The 22,916-nt window shown below is 34.4% G+C and overlaps 3 protein-coding genes across 3 annotated transcripts; all 3 read left to right on the top strand.

Moving 5' to 3' along the window:
- The first annotated feature begins 8,089 nt into the window (after positions 1 to 8,089).
- Positions 8,090 to 8,725, top strand: LOC137617515 (protein FAM200C-like). The gene has a single exon (XM_068347536.1). It carries the CDS (start codon positions 8,090 to 8,092, stop codon positions 8,723 to 8,725), a length of 636 nt encoding a protein of 211 aa, XP_068203637.1.
- A 132-nt stretch (positions 8,726 to 8,857) lies between these two features.
- On the top strand, positions 8,858 to 9,757 carry LOC137617508 (zinc finger BED domain-containing protein 5-like). Its single transcript, XM_068347530.1, has one exon. It carries the CDS (start codon positions 8,858 to 8,860, stop codon positions 9,755 to 9,757), a length of 900 nt encoding a protein of 299 aa, XP_068203631.1.
- Positions 9,758 to 20,095: 10,338 nt separating this feature from the next.
- On the top strand, positions 20,096 to 22,326 carry LOC137617497 (zinc finger MYM-type protein 1-like). The gene is made up of 2 exons (XM_068347520.1): positions 20,096 to 20,173; positions 21,547 to 22,326. Exons 1-2 carry the CDS (start codon positions 20,096 to 20,098, stop codon positions 22,324 to 22,326), a joined length of 858 nt encoding a protein of 285 aa, XP_068203621.1.
- The last annotated feature ends 590 nt before the right edge of the window (positions 22,327 to 22,916 follow it).

Genomic DNA, 22,916 nt, shown 5'->3' with positions numbered 1-22,916 from the left:
ACATGAATTTTCATGTTCGTTTAGTGCGAGGGAAGAGCGAAGATACAAGCATCATATATGCAAAAGGAATTATGTACTATTGTGTGACACACGGTTGGTACAATGTATATATATATATATATATATATATATATATATATATATATATATATATATATATATATATATATGTATATATATATATATATATATATATATATATATATATATATATATATATATATATATATATATATATATTTAAATATATATATATTTATATATATAGATATATATATATATATATATATATATATATATATATATATATATATATATATATCTATATATATATATATATGTGTGTGTGTGTGTAAATATATATATATATATATATATATATATATATATATATATATATATATATATATACGTGTGTAAATATATATATATATATATATATATATATATATATATATATATATATATATATATATATATATATATATATATATATATATATATATATATATATGTATATATATATATATATATATATATATATATATATATATATATATATATATATATATACATATATATATATATATAGATATATATATATATATATGTATATATATATATATATATATATATATATATATATATATATATATATATACATAATTTTATATAACATATATACGGTATATGTTTTCCTATAAGGTATCATCCTTCAATTTCCTAGCCGGTAAGTAAGGTTCCCAATAATTGTATGGTCAAAATTATCTGCCTTTTTATAAGTCACCCTCCAAATATTCAATAGAAGACCTGGCGACCATCGGCAAAGATAACGATGACGAGTTTTACAATCTTTATTTCACTTAACTTCTTACCTGGTTTACTTAAAGGTTTTCTGCTCTAATTAAAAGACAGGAAAAGTGTTAGTGCCACAGGCAATAATTTCGCTCTATTTGCCCAGACAGAGGCTCAACGTCTCTGTTTTAATACCCTAATGTAAGCGGCCATTAAAATATACCCTTTTATTAAGTCTGGAAGTTTTTAACAGTAGTTGCGACTTACCACCATTCTATTCTTTCCTTTTCATTTTCCGCCTAGTTATATCCTTAATTATCAAACTGTGCCAAACATTTTAATTTTTTTTTTCTCTTAGTTCTCTTTTTTATCAAATAATGAAAGAAACTAGCAGTCTCAAATATGAACTCTTTTCACCCATTTTACATACAAATCGATATTTCTCTGCAATATATATACTTCCTCTTTGCCAAGAAAAACAATTCGATAAGTATAATGGTATGTAAAATATGGAGTTAAGTAAGGTACTTAAACGTTGTAGATGAACAGACTGAGGACACCACCACCACCATCAACCTATACTACAAGGGGTATATGCACAAAGATCAAGTTCACAGTCTACTACCATACGGCTAAGACAAAGCTTTTTATCATGAGGAATAATTCAGCTCCGTCGAATTAGCACTCACTTCCTCAGGTAGTCAAACGTGATTTATTCCTACCTATGGCCTGTTCCAGGATGCCATGGACATTACGTAGGAAAAACCACTATGCATCTGTCTAAGAGACAGTCCTACCATGTCCAGCATGGGGCAATAAAAGCTCATGCACTTCAGATGCACAACCACATCATCAAACGGAGGAGGTTGTCAAGTGTATTAAGATCATCGGCCGTGATCCTGACAACAGAAGACTTAGGATCCTTGAGGCTCTCCTCATACAGTGAAAAAAATCATCCCTCATTGGGACTCAAAAAAATGTTCCTGTTGCCCTCTTGTCGTAGGAACATCATCCTAAGAATGGTTACCGAACAGGACAGCGTAAACCTATACTACTCAGACCAGTGGCCAAGCAGCTCGCCTAAAGCGTACCTGACACTTGCGCGCATTTTTGCCACGCACTGGCACGCATTGATGCGCGCCAGTGCGTGCCACTTTGTGGCACGCACTGGTGTTTTTCCCGCACTGTTCACGACCAGTTTACTCCAGTTCGCGCATCGTTCACGCGACGTTCACGCGACGTTCACGCGACGTTCACGCGATGGCACGAATTGGCACGTGTAGTTCACGAGAAGTTCATGACACGTTCACGCGAGTTCACTCATCATTCAGCATCGTTTCCGCATCGTTCACGCCAGTTCACGCCAGTTCACGAATTGGGCACTCCATATAAAAACGGGGCTTCTCCAACTCGAGGACATTCTTGGATTGGCTTCAGAAGAGACAACAATGCTTTCTGTCAGAGACACCATTGCATTGAGGAGAAGAAACGTATCTTTTTCGTTTGTATTTTTTGTTGCCCTTTATTTTTGTTTCAATAAGAAAGCATTTGATTTACATATAAATAGCAGACATAAAATATGTACAAGTATTAAGAAAGCATTTTATTTTAACATTAAAAACAGCAAACATGAAAAGTTTTTAGGCTGTTGATTTTTAGGTAATAGAGAAAAAAGTGTGTTGAAATAAGAAATCATTTTATTTTTACTTAATGTAAAAATAAAAAATTTGTTTTGCTCTTCATTTTAGGGCAATAAAGAAGAATAAGTATGTTGATGAAATAAAACATCATTTTATTTTTACATTCAAACAGCAAACTTAAAAATTTCTTGGGTTTATTTTTCAGTTCATTTTTATTTAAAACAAAAGTTTTGGGTCTTGATTGGTAATAGAGGAAAATAAGTGTGTGCATGAAATAAGACGTCATTTTATTTTTACATTCAAACAGCAAATATAAACAATTATTAGGTTTATATTTTTCTTTCCTTTTCATTAATTTTTTTCGTTTCCTTTTTGTTTCTCTTCATTATAAAGTTATAGAAATAGTTTGAAATAAGACATCATTTTATTTTTACATTCAAACAGCAAATATAAAAATTTATTAGATTTATTTTTCTTTCCTTTTCATGAATTTTTTCGTTTCCTTTTTGTTTCTCTTCATTATAAAGTTATAAAAATAATTTGAAATAAGATATAATTTTTTTTTCACATTAAAACCGCAAATATAAAAATTTATTAGGTTTATTTTTCTTTCCTTTTCATTAATTTTTTCGTTTCCTTTTTGTTTCTCTTCATTATAAAGTTATAGAAATAGATTGAAATAAGATATCATTTTTTTTTCACATTAAAACAGCAAATATAAAAATTTATTAGGTTTATTTTTCTTTCCTTTTCATTAATTTTTTCGTTTCCTTTTTGTTTCTCTTCATTATAAAGTTCACGCCACTTCCCGCATCGTTCACTCCAGTTCACGCCAGTTCCCGCACTGTTCACTCCAGTTCACTCCAGTTAGCGCATCGTTCACGACTATTTCACGGCCATTTAGTGCGTGCCAATGCGTGCCACAAACTTTAAACATTTCAAAGTTCTGGGCACGCATGGCACGCATTGGTACGCTCTGGCACGCGAGTTCCCGCACTGTTCACGACATTTTCACGGCTCGTTCACGCGAGTTCGCGCATCAATGCGTGCCAGTGCGTGCCACGAATGCGTGCAAGTGTCAGGTACCCTTAACACTGAGTCCATCCTGCCGAGTGGTTCCATCAATGAAAGCCTAGCCATCGCAGAGTAACGTGGCGACTTACCACCTATGTGTGAGCAGAAAGAGAGCCTGGCATGGAATCAACTTCTCCCAGGGAGTGTCTCAGCCAATGATAATCCGCCACCAAACTTATGTCACTATTTGCTCTGCACATGGCACCCGAGGCAGCCAATGTAAATCCACGGCCTCTCCTTACGAGCCAGTATTGCTATTTAAAAGGACGTTATCAGAATCATTTCAATCATTCTACTAAATCCTGTGGAAGGGAGGTGATCATCTGAAAACGAGTCCTGTTAACTGTTCTTTTTGCACCTAAATTATGAACTTTGTATTTCATTCTCGACTAAGACCTGCCCTGAATTTGACTTCCCAACCATGAAGAATGTCTTTTTGCTGAATTACTTGCAGAGCACAGTAATCCAGAAGAAAAGATCATGTGAGATATCGTGAAGATAGTGTATGAGATTAATGCTATTGAGACAGCCCTTTTATTCAACTAAATCTCAATGATAATAATAATTTTGATAACAATATGAATTCTAATAACTTAAATAACAACAATAATATCAATAGTTAGAGAAAAATATTAATTTTTATTATGTTAATGACAATAATGATTTAGAAAAATAAAATAATAATAATAATAATAATAACAATAATAATAATAATAATAATAATAATAATAATAATAATAACATTGAATCTTTAAAACAATAATTATCATACTTTTGATAATAATAATAATAATAATAATAATAATAATAATAATAATAATAATAATAATAATAATAATAATAATAATAATAATAATGATTTCTAAATCATATACACATAAATCACAAATCTCACAGAAATCAAGAGTGTTTGTGGTAGTTCATACAGAAGGTTGTCAAAACTTTTCGATTCCCAATATAGTATATGAAATTCACAGAAAATCCTAAACTTTAGGACCCCTTTGATTTTCATAGTAATGCATGATTAGTTGATATATTTTCTTGAGTGTATAGTCTTAGTTCCTAAATGAATGAAAACAATAAAAGGGAGAAGTAAAAAGGTGCCGCTAGAAAAAGGTATCTAATCCCAAACTACTCTTCAACATCGGTTATTTATCATTGGAAATGATAGTGTGGAAATGGGAAAGGGAAGATTTCAAACGCTTCTTTTATGTGTGGATTTTAGAGAGGATGTGGTTATCCTGTCACTTCGAGAAGTCTCCTTCCCAATAAAAAAAATCCCATTTGTTTGTTCTCAAGTAAGACGAACGGTTTTGAAGTCATATATCCACTTTTTGTTTGTAAATTTGTGTTGCATGGTTACTAAATCTATTATTTTTTATTATAGTATTTTTTCCGATTCTCAAAAATTTCCATTATTAATTTTTTTGTTTTTGTATTTCATGAACATCGTGAAAAAATAATGTTAATGAAGAGAAATGTAATATGAAACTAGAAAAATGATTTTGATGATATAAGAATAATAAAAATGAAGGAAACATTTAAATGATCAAGTTGAATCGAATTCTTTGCCTCACATTTACATAAACACACATGTGGAGATTAGTTTTCTATTCTGTGGCAGACACAGACATAAATTACTAATTAGAAGCGAGAAACACTCCATGGAATATTTAGGATAATAAAATGATGCTCTATATTAGCGAATTAATCACACTGTGATATCTGAACATTTCAACTCAGTTGACTTACAATTCCTTCATGTCTTCATTTATAATTACTCAAATTTTCACTTTATTGCTTTAGCTGTGTAATTTAGATTTAATTTGTGACCACAAACCTTCATTAATCTCATTAAGTCTTGCAATATTTTTGTCGTAGGAATTATCTTCATGAATGAGCAAACCAGGAAAGAGACAAGATAATCTCCAGAAATGGAAAGTAATTTTGAATGTGAATGAGACGGAAATCTCTGGGGCATTGTTATTAGCATAAATAGCAAACCCTTTGTCAATCTAAAACCAGTTTTCATACATTGCTATATCCGTAATCGGTTTGAATGAAGAATAATACAGAAAGTCTGAAGACCCATTCCATTGAGATTGGCATAAGTAGATATAATTCACGGTCGTGTATAGAACAACATACCGGGACTTAGATAATTTCTGCTCATCTAAAAAAGCCTTTCGTCTTAATATTTCGTCAAGAAGAAAATAATTTGATTAATACATATATTTAGCTATAGGAACTGATGTGAGTGTGGAGTATGGCGATGATACTTTTGTTATCCTTGACTTTTCGATACAAAATATTGGTTCTGGAGTTTCGTTTGGGAAACTTTGTCTTCCTCTATGACAACATGAAAGTGGACAGAAGAATATCACATCCATTTTACCTTATTTAAAAAGCCTTGGAAAATTGGCATTACCCATATATATTCCCAAGATAGAATTAATTCGGTATTAAATGACAATCGTGGGTGATATTTATTTTGATTGAAATGACGTGGTAACGTGTTTGCCTAGCATTTCGCATGGCAAGAGATCGATCCCCACCCAGGGCCGTGAGTTTAAGCTGTTTACTGGGGAGGCTACTGCTGTGGTAGGGCACCACAGTGGTGGGTTGGGCTTGCCCGACTGACGTTCTGGTGATCATCTATTCTGATGGAACCGGAACTGAAACCAGTCACCTTTAACCTTTATATATATATATATATATATATATATATATATATATATATATATATATATATATATATATATATATATATATATATATGCAGAAGAACCACAGGGAAAATGAAAATACGAAATATACGCTTCTGCATCTGAGCATCACGTTTTCCTGTGATTTTCACGCATATATATATATATATATATATATATATATATATATATATATATATATATATATATATATATATATATATATATATATATATTTATACTGTATATATATGTATATATATATATAAATATATATCTATATGTATATATATATATGTATATATATATATATATATATATATATATATATATATATATATATATATATATATATATATACATAGATATATATATATATATATATATATATATATATATATAGACCAAGATAAGCGATTTATCTTCCAGTTAGCTTTATATAATAATAATAATAATAATAATAATAATAATAATAATAATAATAATAATAATAATAATTCGGACACATTGAACATTTTTTTAATGATATATAGAACCTTATGTAGCTTGATGACTTTAGTTATTTTACAATGTATCTGACCTATTCTGAAGAACAGCTATTATCGGAAAAATCTCAGGGAGTAATGACATGTGTTCAATAAATTTGCTGTGAAAAGTCTTACAATTCTTAATTTTCATTTAATAGAACAAAATCTGTCAACAACACCTAAATACTTGAAATTGATGATGAAATTTATAAAATAACAGAAACTTTATTATATTCCCTCAGAAAATATCTACAATTATTTTCAGTCATCCAAAGTAGTTCATATATTACTCTACTTGCAAGAATGCAAGAATGGGTGCTAACGGGAAAGTGTCTAATCTATATTATCTGTAAAAAAAAAAAAAAAGGACATTGGTTATAACCGTTATAATAACATCAATCATGATTGTAAAAGAAAATCTTTTCGTGAAAAATTATCCATCGTACCAAAATCTGTGTCTTGAAATCAAGATTTGATGAAGCTATAATATATTGAAAAAAAAAAAATCCTTTATAAACCGGCCAATCAATGTTATATTTATATTGAATGTGGGATGGAAGATTTTAAAGAAAAGAGGCGATGGAGGAACATTGTTCAGTTAAATTTAGTAAACTTCCCTTATAAAAAGAGAAATGTTCTGTGAAATTACATCCACTATAAGACCGGAAATGGATGTTTCGATGTTATCTGGGAGCGCTTATAAATAGCGAAAGACAAACTATATTGGCCACGGTCCGTTTAGTCTCATTATAGTCCAGGGGTTCTCAACCTGGGGTTCGCGAACCCCCAGGGGTTCAAAACCAGATTTCAAGGGGTACTTAGATGGCTGACGAAAATTTTTTTTTTAGATAGTTACATCTGCTCAGAGAGAGAGAGAGAGAGAGTGTGTGTGTGTGTGTGTGTGACAGAGGGGCGCGCCATATCGTGTCGGTTTAATTTCAAACAGCAACGTGAGTGAGGGTGGGGGACGGTTACGTGGACACTGGACAGTCAGCTCACTCAGCTAGCCAACAGACACTGATGCACATCGTAGTTGTTGCTCCTGTCTCCAACGCGTTTTGTTTGCTTAAATGAGGTTAGTTCGTGTTTTTTTTCTTTTATTCTGTATTGAATATTCTTTTATCATTGGCAATATTATACATGCATTTCACAGTATACTCGTACGTGTATATAGCTTTGGTTATAAAAAAGTTCCTCTTCTACAATTCCAGATATCGTTATGGCCTCATCAGCGAAGAAACGGCAGTATGATGAAAGCTACATTCAGTATGGATTCACTGCTATCAACAAAAGTGGGATTGAATTTCCACAGTGTGTATTATGCCACAAAGTTTTGTCACTGGAGTGCATGAAGCCTAGCTTTCTCAAACGCCATCTAAACAGCTGTCATCCAAGTTTTATAAGCAAGAATGCTGCTTTCTTCAAGCAAAAGGAAGAGGGATTGAAGCGAGCACGCTTCGATCGTTCGGGACATTTCAGGCAACAAAATGAAGCTGGTTTGCGTGCATCCTACATGGTATCACTGAGAATTGCACAAGTAAAGAAACCTCACAACATTGCAGAAAAGTTGATAGTTCCTTGCTGCAAAGATATAATACGTTGTGTTATTGGTTGTGATGCTGAGCAGAAGGTCACATCAGTACCTCTCTCAAATGATACTGTTCATCGACGAATAGTAGATATGTCTGAGGATGTCAAACAACAAGTAATTGCTGAATTAAAGGAAGCCTCTTTAGGAATATTTGCAATCCAGCTTGACGAGTCGACTGACGTGGCTGCTTGTGCACAACTCCTAGTGTTTGTGCGATACGTCACTGGTCAAGATTTCAAGGAAGAGTTTTTGTTCTGTCATACCTTGAATACGACTACTAGAGGTGAAGACATTTTCAATGAAGTCTCATTGTTTTTTGAGAAAGAAGGACTGTCTTGGAATAATGTATGTGCATGCACAACTGACGGAGCACCAGCAATGCTTGGTCGTTGATCAGGATTTTGAGGAAGAGTGAATCAGGTGAATCCTGAAACCAAGCATCTTCATTGCATGCTTCATAGATATGCCCTGGCATCCAAAACTCTCCCACCTGATTTAAAATTAGTCCTGGATGATGTTGTGCACATGGTAAATGCCATCAAGTCAAGCGCCCTAAATACAAGACTGTTTTCCCTTCTGTGCCAAGAGTTTGGAAGTGATGAAGAAGTGTTGCTCCTTCACACTGAGGTTCGCTGGCTGTCGAGGGGGAATGTGGTATCAAGAGTAGAATCACTAAATGAGGAGCTCACTGAATTCTTCAAATGTGACAACAAGGCAAAGTCACTTGAGTTCACCAAAAAATTGTCAGACAGCCAGTGGCTTCAGAAGCTGGCCTACCTGAGTGACATATTCTTACGCCTCTACTCATTTAACTTATCCCTCCAAGGCCGTTTTGCCACAGTGAGTGATTTCATGGACAAACTTAGGTCACTGACCATGAAGCTGGAGCTTTGGGAAGGGAAGGTCAAAGATGGAAATCTTAGCATGTTTGAACACCTTGGTGAGGCACTTGATAAAAGTCAAAACACTGGAAAACAAGATGTGATGCAACTTGTGCAATCACATCTAGCTTCTCTGCGGATGGAGCTGCAGTCTTACTTCCCCGAATTGAGTGAATTGGAATCAAAATTGATTAGAAATCCTTTTATTGTGAATGTGCACCTTCTCCCAGATAACATGCAAGAGGAGTTCTTAGAGTTGGTGAACGACTCTGTTGCAAAAGATGCATTTGAAACACTTTCCCTAACCAAGTTCTGGGCTAAAATGAGTGAGATTTACCCTGTTGTATCTAAAGTAGTTCTGAACTCTTTGTTGATGTTCCCTAGTACTTATCTGTGTGAGCAAGGATTTTCAACGCTGTTGAACATGAAAACCAAACATCGATCACGGCTTAATGTGGAACATGACCTACGATTGTGCCTGTCTAATGCTGCTCCTCGAATTGAGAAACTTGTTTGTAACAGACAGGCACAGCCTTCACACTGAAGTTCAGTAATGGTTGATAAAGGAAATTTTGTTTCATTTCTGCATGTGTAGTATCACTGTAAAATACTTGGAATATTCATGTTTCATCCCAATAAAGTAATAAAAATTTGAATAATTTCATAATATCCTATGTTGTACCATTGTACATTGAGTTAGTTACTAAATTACCATTTTGTTCGATGTCAGATTACCGGGGGGTACTGGTAAATGGTCTTATATCTCAGGGGGTACTTGACGGGAAAAAGGTTGAGAACCCCTGCTACAAAAGCAGTTAATTAGATATCTACAAGATTAATTGCATGTTGGGTGAAGGGTATCCAGCCAGTAACATTTATCTCTCTCTCTCTCTCTCTCTCTCTCTCTCTCTCTCTCTCTGTATATATATATATATATATATATATATATATATATATATATATATATATATATATATATATATATATATATATGGTAAAATTTATATATGTAGACGTGTTTTTCATATTCAAATAAGCCATTTATATTAATACTTTAATTTCTGGATTCTCTCTTATACCCCGGGATCAGAGACCCAAGGACGAACCAACTCATAGACAATAGCTTCTGGCGGGCCGGAGACTCGAACCCTGGTCCAAGAAGCTGGTATAACAGTGACATAGCATTTATCCACAGAGAGAGATAAAAGTGGATGACAATTCTCCTTTACTTATATCTGTCGAATTCAGATTGTTTGTATTTAGATTTTAAATCAACCCATCTCCATCACTGTAGCAAGTTGGTGTGTTTCTACTTGGCATTCAAGTAATGATTAATTTTGCACATTTAGATGTCTTTTTCATATTCAAATAAGCAACTAGCTGCGGTGGTGGAGAATGGTTGATTTCAATTCTAAGTAAAAAAAAAAAAAAAAAAAAAAAAAATGAATTCGACAGCTGTAAGTATAGGAGAACTGTTATCGACTTTTATCTCTCTCCGTGACTAAATGCTGTCACTGTCATACAGCTTCCTGGAACAGGTTCAATTCCCCGTCTGGCCAGAAGCTATAGTCTTTGATCAATTCCCTCTTGGGTCTCTGATTCCGAGGTAGAAGAGAGAATCCAGAAATTATGGTATCAAAATATACAGGTAGGGCTTATTTGAATATGAAAATACACATTTAAATGTAGAATATCTACCATTAATCGAATGCCAAGTACAAACACACTAACTAGTTAAAGTGGTGAAGATGTGTTAATTTAAATTCTAAGTACAAAAAAAAAAAAAAAAAAAAAAAAATTGTTTGGTATAAATGCAGGAGAATTCTCATCGACTTTTATTATCTCTCCGTGGTAAAATTCTGTGTCACTGTCATACCAGCTTCCTGGATTAGGGTTTGATTCCCTGACTTGCCAGAAGCTATTGTCTTTGAGTTGGTTCACCCTTGGGCCTCTGGTTCCGAGTTATATGAGAGAGTCCACACATTAAGATATTAAAATAAATAGCCAATTTGAATATGAAAAAAAAGTATAAATGTCCAAAGTTTATCATTAATCGAATGCCAAGTATAAACATACCAACTAGCAACGGTGGTGGAAATGGGTTGATTTAAATTTCAAGTACAAAAAAACCTGAATTCGACAAGTATTAGTAGAGGAGAAAAGTCATCCACTTTTATCTCTCCCGTGGATGAATGCTTTGTCACTGCCATACTAGCTTTCTGGAACAGGGTTTGATTATCCTACCGGCCAGAAGCTATGATGTTCGAGTTGGTTAGCCCTCGGGTCACTGATCCCGAGGTATAAGAGAGAATCCAGATATTAAGGTATTAAAGTGTATGGCTTATTTAATTATGAAAAACGTGTCTAAATGTGCCAAATTTATCATTAATCGAGTGCCAAGTACAAACATACCAAATAGCCACGCTGATGGAGATGGGTTGATTCAAATTATAAGTACGAAAAATCTGAATTCGACAGGCATAAGTATAGCATAATTGTCATCGACTTTCATCTCTCTCCGTGGTAAAATGCTTTGACACTGTCATACCAGCTTCCTGGATCAGGATTCGATTCCATGACTGGCTAGAAGCTATTGTCTTCGAGCTGGTTCCCCCACGGGTCTCTGATCCCAAGGTATAAGAGATAATCCAGACATTAGGGTATTAAAATATATATCTTACTTGTATATATATATATATATATATATATATATATATATATATATATATATATATATATATATATATATATATATATATATATATATATATATATATACATACTATTGTGCATGCTCCCATATCTATGATTTCCCTCTAATTCCTCTACTTCTTCACACTGTTCATTAACAGTTTTCCTTTGCTGTGTTCCGTTCCGTACTGATTAGTAAGTCTAGTTCCTCGTATCTTTGATGTTTATTTTATGTTCATTCTTCTTTCTTCTATATTATCATATATGTCTTCAGTCATCCAATTCAGACGTCATCTTTTCTGCTGTTTGGGTACTGGTTCTCTGAGGGCAAAATGTAGGATTATCCAGTCTCTGTCTAGTTTCAATTATTGTTGGTCTGTTACAAGGAGATTTAGTTGCATTCTTTTCTTTTTGTTTCCATTAATATTTCTAGTTTTACTCTTAAAGTTGTTACTACTGGCACATGGTCGGCGTAACCACCTGCTCCTGGATATATGCTTGTGTCCAGTACATCTTTTATGAATTTTTCGGTAATTAAAATTGTCAATTGGATTTCCACATCCGCCCCCTGGGATTTTTTATGTTTATAGTAATTATGCAGTTTTTTTCGAACCATGTGTTAGTTAAATGCAATCCGTTTGTATAACACGAGGATATTAATATTTCTCCTTTGAAGTACCCTTCTCCCAGTCCATTGATCCCACTTGTGTCGTAAAAATGCCCTTTTCCTAAAATTGCATTACAATCTTCCATCACCGTTACAATTTCTTGAGATTTACATTGTTTTTGAGTGTCTGCTAGTTGATCATACAATTCGTCTACTTCCTGTTCTGTAGAATCTTGTGTTGGAGCATATACCTCTATTATGTTTATATTGAATGGATGTCCTTTTATCTGATATTGCCCTTTACCTAAGTACCCTGTTTGATTGATCATTATGCCAACTCCCCTTGCTTGTTTATCACCTCCAGAATAAAAGAAAGTGATTCCTTCACTATTAATTTTGCCAGTTCCTGTTCATCTTACTACACTTAAACCGAGAATTTCTAGGTTTATTCTTTGCTAACATTCTGTTTGCCTACTCATTGGCTTTCTCTGTTGCTTACACTATTTTCGCTGTTTCTGTTTTATGCAGTCGCATGATAATGGTCTGGATCTGACTGCAGTCCTCGGATTCCCCTACTGAGCATGGTTACTCCAACTCTTCTGTCAGTATACCCATTTTAGTTACAAACCCATGTTGGTTATATCGACAGTTTGGTTTTGGCTCATGATTATCATGGAGGTTATACACGGTTGGGTTCACCTATCACATTGCTCGGGGGCAACCAATATTTTCTTTTGCTTCAAGACTTAATCTTGCTATGCCATACCAATTTTGCTGCTGCACCTTATCTGATGTTGCCCATTTATGGGTCTTCTACCATACTGCTGCTTCAGACAATTTGTACCTAGAGGTGATGTTCTCTATTTCACAATGTATCAGATACGCATACTCTCAGATGGTTTTTCCCATCAGACAAGATGGTTCACTAGGGTGTGGCTGATATAGTACACTTATACCTTCTCGGAGCCACATCTGAGAGCTGGGTAGTCAGTGGTGATCAGGTTTTTGTAGCCACTCATTTTTAGATGCGGCTGCTATCATATCCTATTGACTATACCTGCATTCTGCCTCATACACCCTACATATACAGTAGGTTACATAAGATAACGAATGGAGTGTGGAAGCGCTACAGAAGTGATCCCCAGAGGAAAAAAACCTTCTCACAGGCGTCAAAGAACTATAGAGTTACAACACACCTGATACTAGAATGGGGATAAGTCTTTATATTTAGATATTCCAAAGTTATTGAGGAGTCATAAACAACTTTATCACTACTAACAGCGATTATTACTATCAATGGTTATCGACCAGCCAAGTGAAAAAGTCAACATAAAATGATTGCTGATTATCTCAATTTAGATGATCATATAATGAACTTACAATTTTTCAATATAGTCGAAACAGGCTGCAAACTAAGCCAATTTCTGCCATGCAATCATGATACTGGTAATTCTCAGCCTGTCTGCAATAAAAAGTTTAGCCTGTGACCACCTTGATGCTTCTTTCTAGGAAATAGGATGGTGATGTCTTTGCAAAGTTATAGATGGACATACAGCAAAATTACCTGGTTCAGAAAGCATCTCAAATGAAACTAATGATCAACCCTTAGTCTAGTATTGCTTCATTACAGATAACACCTTTACTCTAAAGAAGTGTATGGGGAAAACGTACTCTTCACAGTGCTTAAGAAAACGCTTTTATAACTATCAAATAAACATGGCAAGACATAGGTTTGAGATTACGTTTTGGATTTGAGTAAGCAAGTAGATATTGTTCATCATTATTTTCTATTGTATTTTTTATATTATTTTCAATATATATCTACTTATAATTCTGGAAAGATATCTATAATAGTAATATCTCTGTTATATGAATTCTATAGTTGAAGCTAGACTGTTCCCTTCATAAAAGGTTCATATATAAGGCAATAGTAAATACTGCAAAATGGAAACAACTCGTCTTAATATATTTATTACAGAAACGTTAAACATAACATACCATAATAGCTTCCTAATAACTAAAGGCAAAATAATAAACAATCGTAATTTATACATTAACACTCCAAAATAATCGGCAGGTGGCTTGAGGTCAACACCTAAAAGAAAAGAGAGAGACGTCCCTTACAATGACAAGAGCACTTGAGTTACACCAAAATTGAAGCATTAATCTATATAAAACTACAATATTTCAAAATCTCATAATAAACCATCACTCTTTGAACAATAATTATGATAGAATAATCGCCTAAAAAGAAAACCCTTGGAGATATAAAACACACGTAACAAAAGGTGATCACTACCCATCAGGTATTACGGTATATGCTGTCCACTCCTAACAAAAAAAAAAAAAAAAAAAAAAAAAAAATACTCACATAATAAACAGCAACACTCACACAAAATTCATATACATAATATAGAATGAGCACTTAACATAACACAGTGCATTATCACGAAGATGTTTGGGTTTTTCTAGTACACACGATGGATATCGGACCACGTCCTTACACTGTCCCACAACTCCTCAAAGCAGAGCACCTCATCCCTTGCTAATGAGCCCCCTACTGCTGTAGTCAAAATTCCGCTATTTTATCACTTCATTACCTCGCATAGTGATGTCCAAACAGGTAAACAGTACTTTACAGACCCAACAGGCAGACTTCCCTATACATGTCATCATAATGCATGACAATATCTCTTTGATGAATGAATAGATTGGAACATTTCTTACAAAACAAATACAAGTTAACCCAAATAAAAATATTTCTCTAGTACAATCATGACTCCTGTAGAGTAACCTCATTACACAGACGTTACTAAAACTTAAGATTTTGGGCAATATGGATATATAAAAAATTAGTATGTTACAAAAAATTATCAGCAAAAATTTACCACATCAGTAAAAGTTACATTAAATCATAATTTTCTAAAGAAAAGTCACAATTAGTTACAACCTACTCAAGCAGTCTGCACTAACATTTTCTTTGCCAGGGATATCAAAGGTTGGTGGTCGGATTTTATGACAAATGACTTCCTGTATAGATACTCGTAAAACATCTTTATAATTCATACTACTGCGAGGAGTCCCATCTCAATTACAGGGTAATTCTACTCTGCACCTTTGAATTTACTGTTATTATACTGCGATAGCCAACGTTCTACATCAACATATTGCATTAGGATTACCCCTAAACCCACATCACATGCATCTCTCTGTAACAAAATTTTTGGTTAAATCATGTAACCTAACTATTGGATGTACACCTCAAAGGTTTTTAATTTAGTATCTTTTTAACTTTGTCTTCAGTTGTTTGGACTATACCGGTACCGATCATACTGCCCAAATACTCAACTGAAAAATGAGCAATGTCAGTTTTGGAATGCTTAGTTGTGAATTATGCCTTTCTTGAAATATCCAGTACCAACTGCAGAGTTTTCTTGTGCTTTCCCCACCCCTATAAATAAATCCATCAAACAGCTCTACATTCTTCACACCATTAACTAATTTCCTAAACATGCAGTTAAAAGTAGCGCCAGCATTTACCAAACCAAATGAAATAGTAACAACCTTTACAAGTCCTTTGTTAGTTTGAAAAGCTTTTACTTCCATCCACATGACCGATTGTTCGGCGAACTTTGTTTCTTATCAGTCAAAGTTCAGTATAGGTCTTTATGTTTTGTGTCCAAATTAAGACAGTTGAGCAGCGAGAGATTAGTGACAGCAGCAAGAGTCATTGTTATTCAGGTAACAAGAGAATGAATATTCCTATACAAAAAAGAAGATTCTTTAGTGTATTGTTATTGCTATGAGTTCTAGAAGAAAAAGAAGAAGAAAATTGTGTTAACAGTGGGTTTGGAAAGGAGACATAATTTGGGAATTCATGTATTTTATAATGCTACAGGTATTATAATGTGAATCAGAACTAGATTTCATAAATTACTTGAGAATGGATCCAAATACGTTTTACAATGTTATCTCGAAACTAGAACTTACAATTATACAGAACTTCAATACACATTACAACAAGGATTTCCATGCAGCGTTTGTGTAAAATTATACTTAAAATTTATAGAGAGCTCTATAATAGCCTAAGAAAGGAGATTTCTTTGACTTGCTCTTTTGCTGCATTTCTCACCTTTCACGTCTATGTTATCTGTAGGAAAGAGCTAGTTTTGCTTCACCTCATCTTCAATAACATTATTGATATTAGTGCCCAGGTTTATTCTAGAAACTGCTGCAACTCGACATTCATTGTTGATTAAGTCATCATAAAGTTGGAATATGGGCTCTTGTATTGGCAGCCCGTAAAAAAATAAATTGCATCGCTATCTTCATAAGCATCGGCCTTTACATCCCAATGGCTGAAAGGGTGCTTTTTATACAGATATCAAGTTTAAAGTTGCTGGCCGGGACCAATAAAACTTTGATATGTTTTAACCTGAAAGTGAAATATTAAAAAAATGGTATACAATTGGCATTGGAGACAAACATAACATCTTACTCCAGGCAATGATATCTTCCAAGTCTTTAGCCACCAACGAGCACAGCTCTTGTTACTTTGGTAATCATACGAAAAAACCTATACTGAACTTTGCTCACGGCTTCAACGCTTCTGAAGTCACCTGAAACAAAGTTTGAAAGCTCGTCTGTGTGGACAGAGCCTTACTTATGGGAGTCATAATCAAGTTCTCATCTGGCATGGTTTCTGAATCGAATACCTTAAGATTATAGATCTTCTGAAAATCTAAGTACATCCGATCACTGCCATCTTTTTCCTTCACCACTATTAAAGGTGTTGCATATGGAAAATTTAAACATTCAATCACTCCTAATCTGAGCATCCTCTCAATCTCCTTTTCCATATCTTGCTGCAGAGCATAATGTAGCGGCTATGGTCTAGACCCTCTAGGACCCTTACTGGACAGTTTTATCATTAGTTCAATCACATCAGCTCAACCTGATACATCAGTAAACATATTCTTGTATTCGCATAGAATCCTAGCCACCTCCTCCCTTTGATCATCAGATAATCCCTGATTAATTTTAACATTATATATCTTCACTCTGAACATTCCTTGAAACAATTGGAACCTCATATTTATCACCATCCTCACTAATCACAGCTACACAAGCAATGTTATCACTCTTCTGATCCTCCATAAAAAAGTACAGAAACATATTCAAAAGCCTCATTACCCTCGGCCTTAGTAACTTGAGACTTACCCTTAAGGAAGCTATTGCCTTAGCCTATCCCATCATGGTATAACTTGAACATGTTAATGTGGTATTTTTGCTGAACTACAGTAATATTAAGATTAAAATTAAACCTTTTAACTTTCTTTACCAAATCAAATGGACCTTGTTCATGAACTAGTAGCTTATTGATGCTTGTGGGACATAGTGATATGACCTGATCCTCTTAATTTATTTCTCTTTTTCAAGAATTTTTATCACAGCAATACTGTTACTTATTTCTAGTCCTCTATAACTCTTCTTGAGCCAGTCTATCCCTCGGTAACTCTTCTTGAGCCAGTCAAGCCTTCTCTAACTCTTCTTGAGCTAGTCTAGCCCTCTCTAACTCTTCTTGAGCCGTTCCACATGTATCCTTCAACCTCTCTCTCATATAAACTACATACTCTTGTGTTTTCCTCATACTATCCTTAATTGCAGTTTCTTCATTTTCTCACAACTTCCTCAATAAACTAAGTGGCCCCCTTACAGTACTAACTCAAATGGAGATAATTTTGCATTAGACCATGGAACTTTGCGATATGCAAATAATAAAAGATCAATGTATCTTTGCCACATCTTGGTTTTCTCTGTAGACATACGTCTGAGAATTTTCTTTAACACTTCATTAAACCTTTCTACTAACTATTGCACAGAGCAGGATATGGAGTAGAAGTAATACTCTTAATAGACAATAAGCGATAAAATTCCCGTATTACATCACCGGTGAAATGTGTTCTACTCTCAGATAATACCTCCTTTGGAATTCCCACTAGAGAGAATACTGACAGCAAAGCCTCAGCCACAGTAACCGAATCTCTATTCTTCAAAGTTATTGCCCAGGGTAACGTATAGCGTAGTCAACAATGTTGAGAACATATCTTGATCCGTTACTAGCATGGGGTTCTATCAGACCCACTATGTCCCTTGCAACATGCTGGAATAATCTTTGGAATTAGGAGCATTATTCCAAACTTTACCTTTTTAACTCTTTCCTTATCAAATGTATGTTGACAAGCATCGTATGACTTGTAAAATCTTGCTATCTGGCTGACAGGCCTAGACTAATAAAAAAATTTGCTTATATGCAGTTGATTTTTGTATTTCTAAATATCCGCTCATTAAAGAATCATGAGCCAATTATATTACTGCATGACGGAATTTATCAGGAACATCGGCGTCAATGACCTTAGATGTCAGGATGCGGGAGAACCTAAAATCAATCAATCAATTTATTAGGAACAACTAACTAATTATTTACATTACCTACATTTTGCACTCTACAATATAATATACCCTTTTTAACAGAACAATGAACTTTATTTTCCTTCTTCACAAAGACCCTATTTGACTTCGAATGCTCCAAATCCCAACCACCTTTTTTTTTCAACTCTCCATCTTCAACCTGTTATTTACCTATTTTGTCTTTCTGCAATAAATTTATAACTCCCTTAACTATGAGCTTTGATGGTCTCTTTAGCTTTTTCTCTTGCTATTCACTCTGCAGTCGGGTGGTAACAGCACTAACCTAAATGCTTTACTCGTTAGTTGAAACATCAATTGCTCTTATCACTAAATGACAAATAGGATGAAGCGAACAGACAGCTAATGTATTGCCTGTAAAATATGGTGCGACAACATCAACAATAGCCTTAGGATATCTAAGATTTGAAGGTCAACAGGCTTAATGGTAAACTTATGTTTTGGCACTAAAGTCTCTTCAACACCGTAGTACAACCAAGCTCACAAAATACATTAACCTTCACTCTTTCCACAGTACCTTTATCCACCCTTAACTTAACCCCATGACCAATAACAGCTGCATACTTGGTCGCACCCTTGCTCTTTTTACGTTCTGGTCCCCCAAAACCTATCGAAATAATCCTTAGCAAGCTGGTTACCATGGCCACATAACAATTTTGTGTCCTAACGTTCCTATCACTATGAACACCAGTTTGCCATTTAATATCCTCATTCATAAGTTCTCTGGCAGTGGTTCCCTGCTTTTCCCAGCTATCACTTAAACCCTTCTTGCCATAGTCTAAAGGGCCTCCATCTAAATCTCAACATATTTTATAACTTTATTGAAAGTTTTCATTTCATGCTCCTTCAAAAATACAAATATATTTTTGTCACAAGCATTTAAAAATTGTTCTTCTAAAATTAAGTAAAATAAGTCATCAAATGTTTCTTCATAACCAGCTAAGTCCACCCACTTCTTTTAAGATTTTTTCAATCTATTACCAAATATCTGAGTGGTACCGTTCTTAAAGAATTTACCGCTACGAAATATTAACCTATATCCTTCTGAAGTACACTTAAAACAGCGCAATAATACCTCTTTAATTCCCTGTCCACATGGACGAGCTTTGCTCGGCGAACTTTGTTTCAGGTGACGTCAGAAGTGTAAAAGCAGCGAGCAAAGCTCGGTATAGGGTTTGGTTACCGAAATAATGAGAACTATGCTCGTTGGTGATTAAATACTGGTGAGATGTCACTGCCAGACGTACAGAGTTACGTTTTTCATCAATGCCAATGATATACTATTCCATTTATATTCTACTTACAAGTTTAAACATGCAAAAGTTTTATTGGTCCCGTGATGCTACTTTAAACTTGATAGTTGTATAAACCAGGGACATGCAGAGGGGGGGGGGGGTGCTAGGGGTGCCAAAGCACCTGCCCCTTTTGCTACTGTATTAAAAGTGCCATTTTGAGAGGGATGTATTATAGGCCCGCCGCCTATATGTGTCAATGAGGATGATAATAATAATAATAATAATAATAATAATAATAATAATAATAATAATAATAATAATAATAATTATTAGTATTATTATTATTATTTTGATTATTAACTCTTGGTTGGAGTATTCACCTCAGAAAGATGCCATGTTCTGCTTCAGCTGTCGTCTTTTTGAATGAGGAAAAGTACAGGGGCCGAGTACCTTGGAAATCAGAGGGCATAAGCTGTTGGAGGACAGCTTTAGAGAAAATAAAGGAGCATGCTAGTACAGAATCTCACATGATTGGTATGGTTCGATGGAAAGGGTTCCAAAGTCCAGCATTAGATATTGCTTTAGAAACAGCTAATCAGGAAGTACAAGCTGCTTGAGATAAAGAAAAGCAGAGAAACAGAAATTTTATGTAGGTTGATCTCCATTACTCTATACGTGGCTAGACAATGTTTAGCAAGTATGACAGTATAGTTAAATTGCACCTTGATGTAATTAGAAAAATAAAATACTGAAAAGACCCCAAGTGTCATTGCTTTCAAATAACATAGATGATATGCATGGACAAGGATATGATGGGGCAGCAAATATGAGTGGAAGATATAATGGATTACAGTCCAGACTCCAAAAAAAGAACCCAAAGGCACTCCATGTACACTGCCATGCACACAGTCTAAATCTAGTATTAGTCGAAAGTGCAAAATCAAGTATTTAGTTTGCAACTATTTTAAGTTTGGTGGAGAAACTGTATGCTTTTATTGCTAACTCTTTAAAATGGCATGCTGCTTTCATGGAGATCCAGAAAGCAATGTATCCAGAAGACCACCCACTTGAACTTAAGAAGCTACCAGACACAAGATGGGCTTGCAGAGAGTCAGCTCTTAGAACCATGAGGAAGGTCATCCAGCTCTGAAGCTATTTTTAAAAGAAATAGGGCAAAAACATCCTCCTGATGCATCACCAGGGGATACCTCAATATTGCTGCTAAGTATTAACTTTGCATTTCTTGTCTGTCTTGAGATTGCCACCGCAGTTTTTCAAGAAACTGCCTATGCCCCTAATGCCCTACAACAGAAAGACTTTGCTTTGGCTGCCTCGCACAGAATTGTGGATGGAGTGCTACAAAGTTTGAAAGAATTAAGAAATGATGAGAAGTTTCAGGAGATTTTTACATATGTTAAAGAAAGAGCTGAATCCATGGCCACCGACCACCCCTCTGAGATTCCTGGACAAGGCAGAAGAAGAAAAAGGCCTGAAAGATACAAGTATAGTGCTACATCTGCTACTGAGGACCAGCAATATCAATCCTTGGATGAGTATTACCGTATGAGAGTATCTTATGTGTTTTTAGATACAATATCACAAGAGCTACAAAGAAGATTTAAAAGTGGAGACAACACAACATGGGGTATCCTAAATGCCTTTTATTGTAGGACAGTCCAAGATAACTGGAAAGAACCTGTGAATGAAGAGGCATTCAAGTCATTAAAAAGATTATGCCAGTTTTATGAGTTAAAAGAGGTAGACAAGTTACGGTTGGAATTAAAGATCTTCTATTCCTTATTTCCTTGCCTGCCACAGAACACTGCAGCTACAATGCTCATCCTGATGAAAGAAAACAATATCCAGGAAATATTGCCACTTATGCTTGAACTCTTAACAACTCTACCCGTCACAACTACAACAGTGGAAAGGATCTTCAAACTCAAGCTGGTGAAGACAAAGCTACTCACCCTGCCCAGTGAGGAGAGATTATCTAATCCTTTGTTGCTAGCAGTTGAAAAGGATATCACAATCAACAACAGTGAAGTTATCAGCATATTCAAAGAAATGGCACACAGAAGGGTTCTCTGATAAATATAAAATGATAAGGTTTGGTTATAAGTCAAGTGTATTTATCATACTGATTGATTTTCTTGCAGTCATTTATGTAAAAGTAATACATATAATTTTTCTTTTGTTAAATTTCCTAGTTCTAATGGTAGTCAGTACTGTAGATTTTTTGTCCATAAAAAACATTAGCCCATTAGTACCTATGATATTAGTCATGTTTATCACTTTCTTGAATTATTAATGGCTATTCGAAAGAATATTGAGCCGGTATATATTTAGCATCATTAATTTCTATATTTTTGCCTTTTTTTTTCACTTGAGCACCTGCCCTGAAAAAGTTTTCTGCACGTCCCTGGTATAAACAACATCCATTCAGCAATTGTGATGTGAGTATCCATGCCTTTCGAGATCGTGAGGAATTTTTTATAGACTGCTAATGCAAGAGCCCGTGTTCTAGCTTAATAACGTAATCTACAATGAATGACGAGTTGCAGCAATTTCTAAAATAACCCTGGACACTAATATTGATAATGTTATTGAAGATGAAGTGAAGCAAAAACTAGCTCTTTCTTACAGATAACATATATATGACAGGCAACATATGTGGCAAA

Source organism: Palaemon carinicauda, chromosome 2 (genome assembly GCF_036898095.1).
Source record: "Palaemon carinicauda isolate YSFRI2023 chromosome 2, ASM3689809v2, whole genome shotgun sequence".
Taxonomy (NCBI): domain Eukaryota; kingdom Metazoa; phylum Arthropoda; class Malacostraca; order Decapoda; family Palaemonidae; genus Palaemon; species Palaemon carinicauda.
This window is presented reverse-complemented; position numbering and strand designations above follow the sequence as displayed.

Bases quoted from the DNA above. Each gene is read 5' to 3' on its own strand.
- LOC137617515 (XM_068347536.1), top strand. From the start codon at position 8,090: ATGAAGCCTAGCTTTCTCAAACGCCATCTAAACAGCTGTCATCCAAGT.
- LOC137617508 (XM_068347530.1), top strand. From the start codon at position 8,858: ATGGTAAATGCCATCAAGTCAAGCGCCCTAAATACAAGACTGTTTTCC.
- LOC137617497 (XM_068347520.1), top strand. From the start codon at position 20,096: ATGGACGAGCTTTGCTCGGCGAACTTTGTTTCAGGTGACGTCAGAAGT. The intron at 20,174-21,546 runs GTTTGGTTACCG...GCCCTACAACAG, and splicing joins CGAGCAAAGCTCGGTATAGG to AAAGACTTTGCTTTGGCTGC.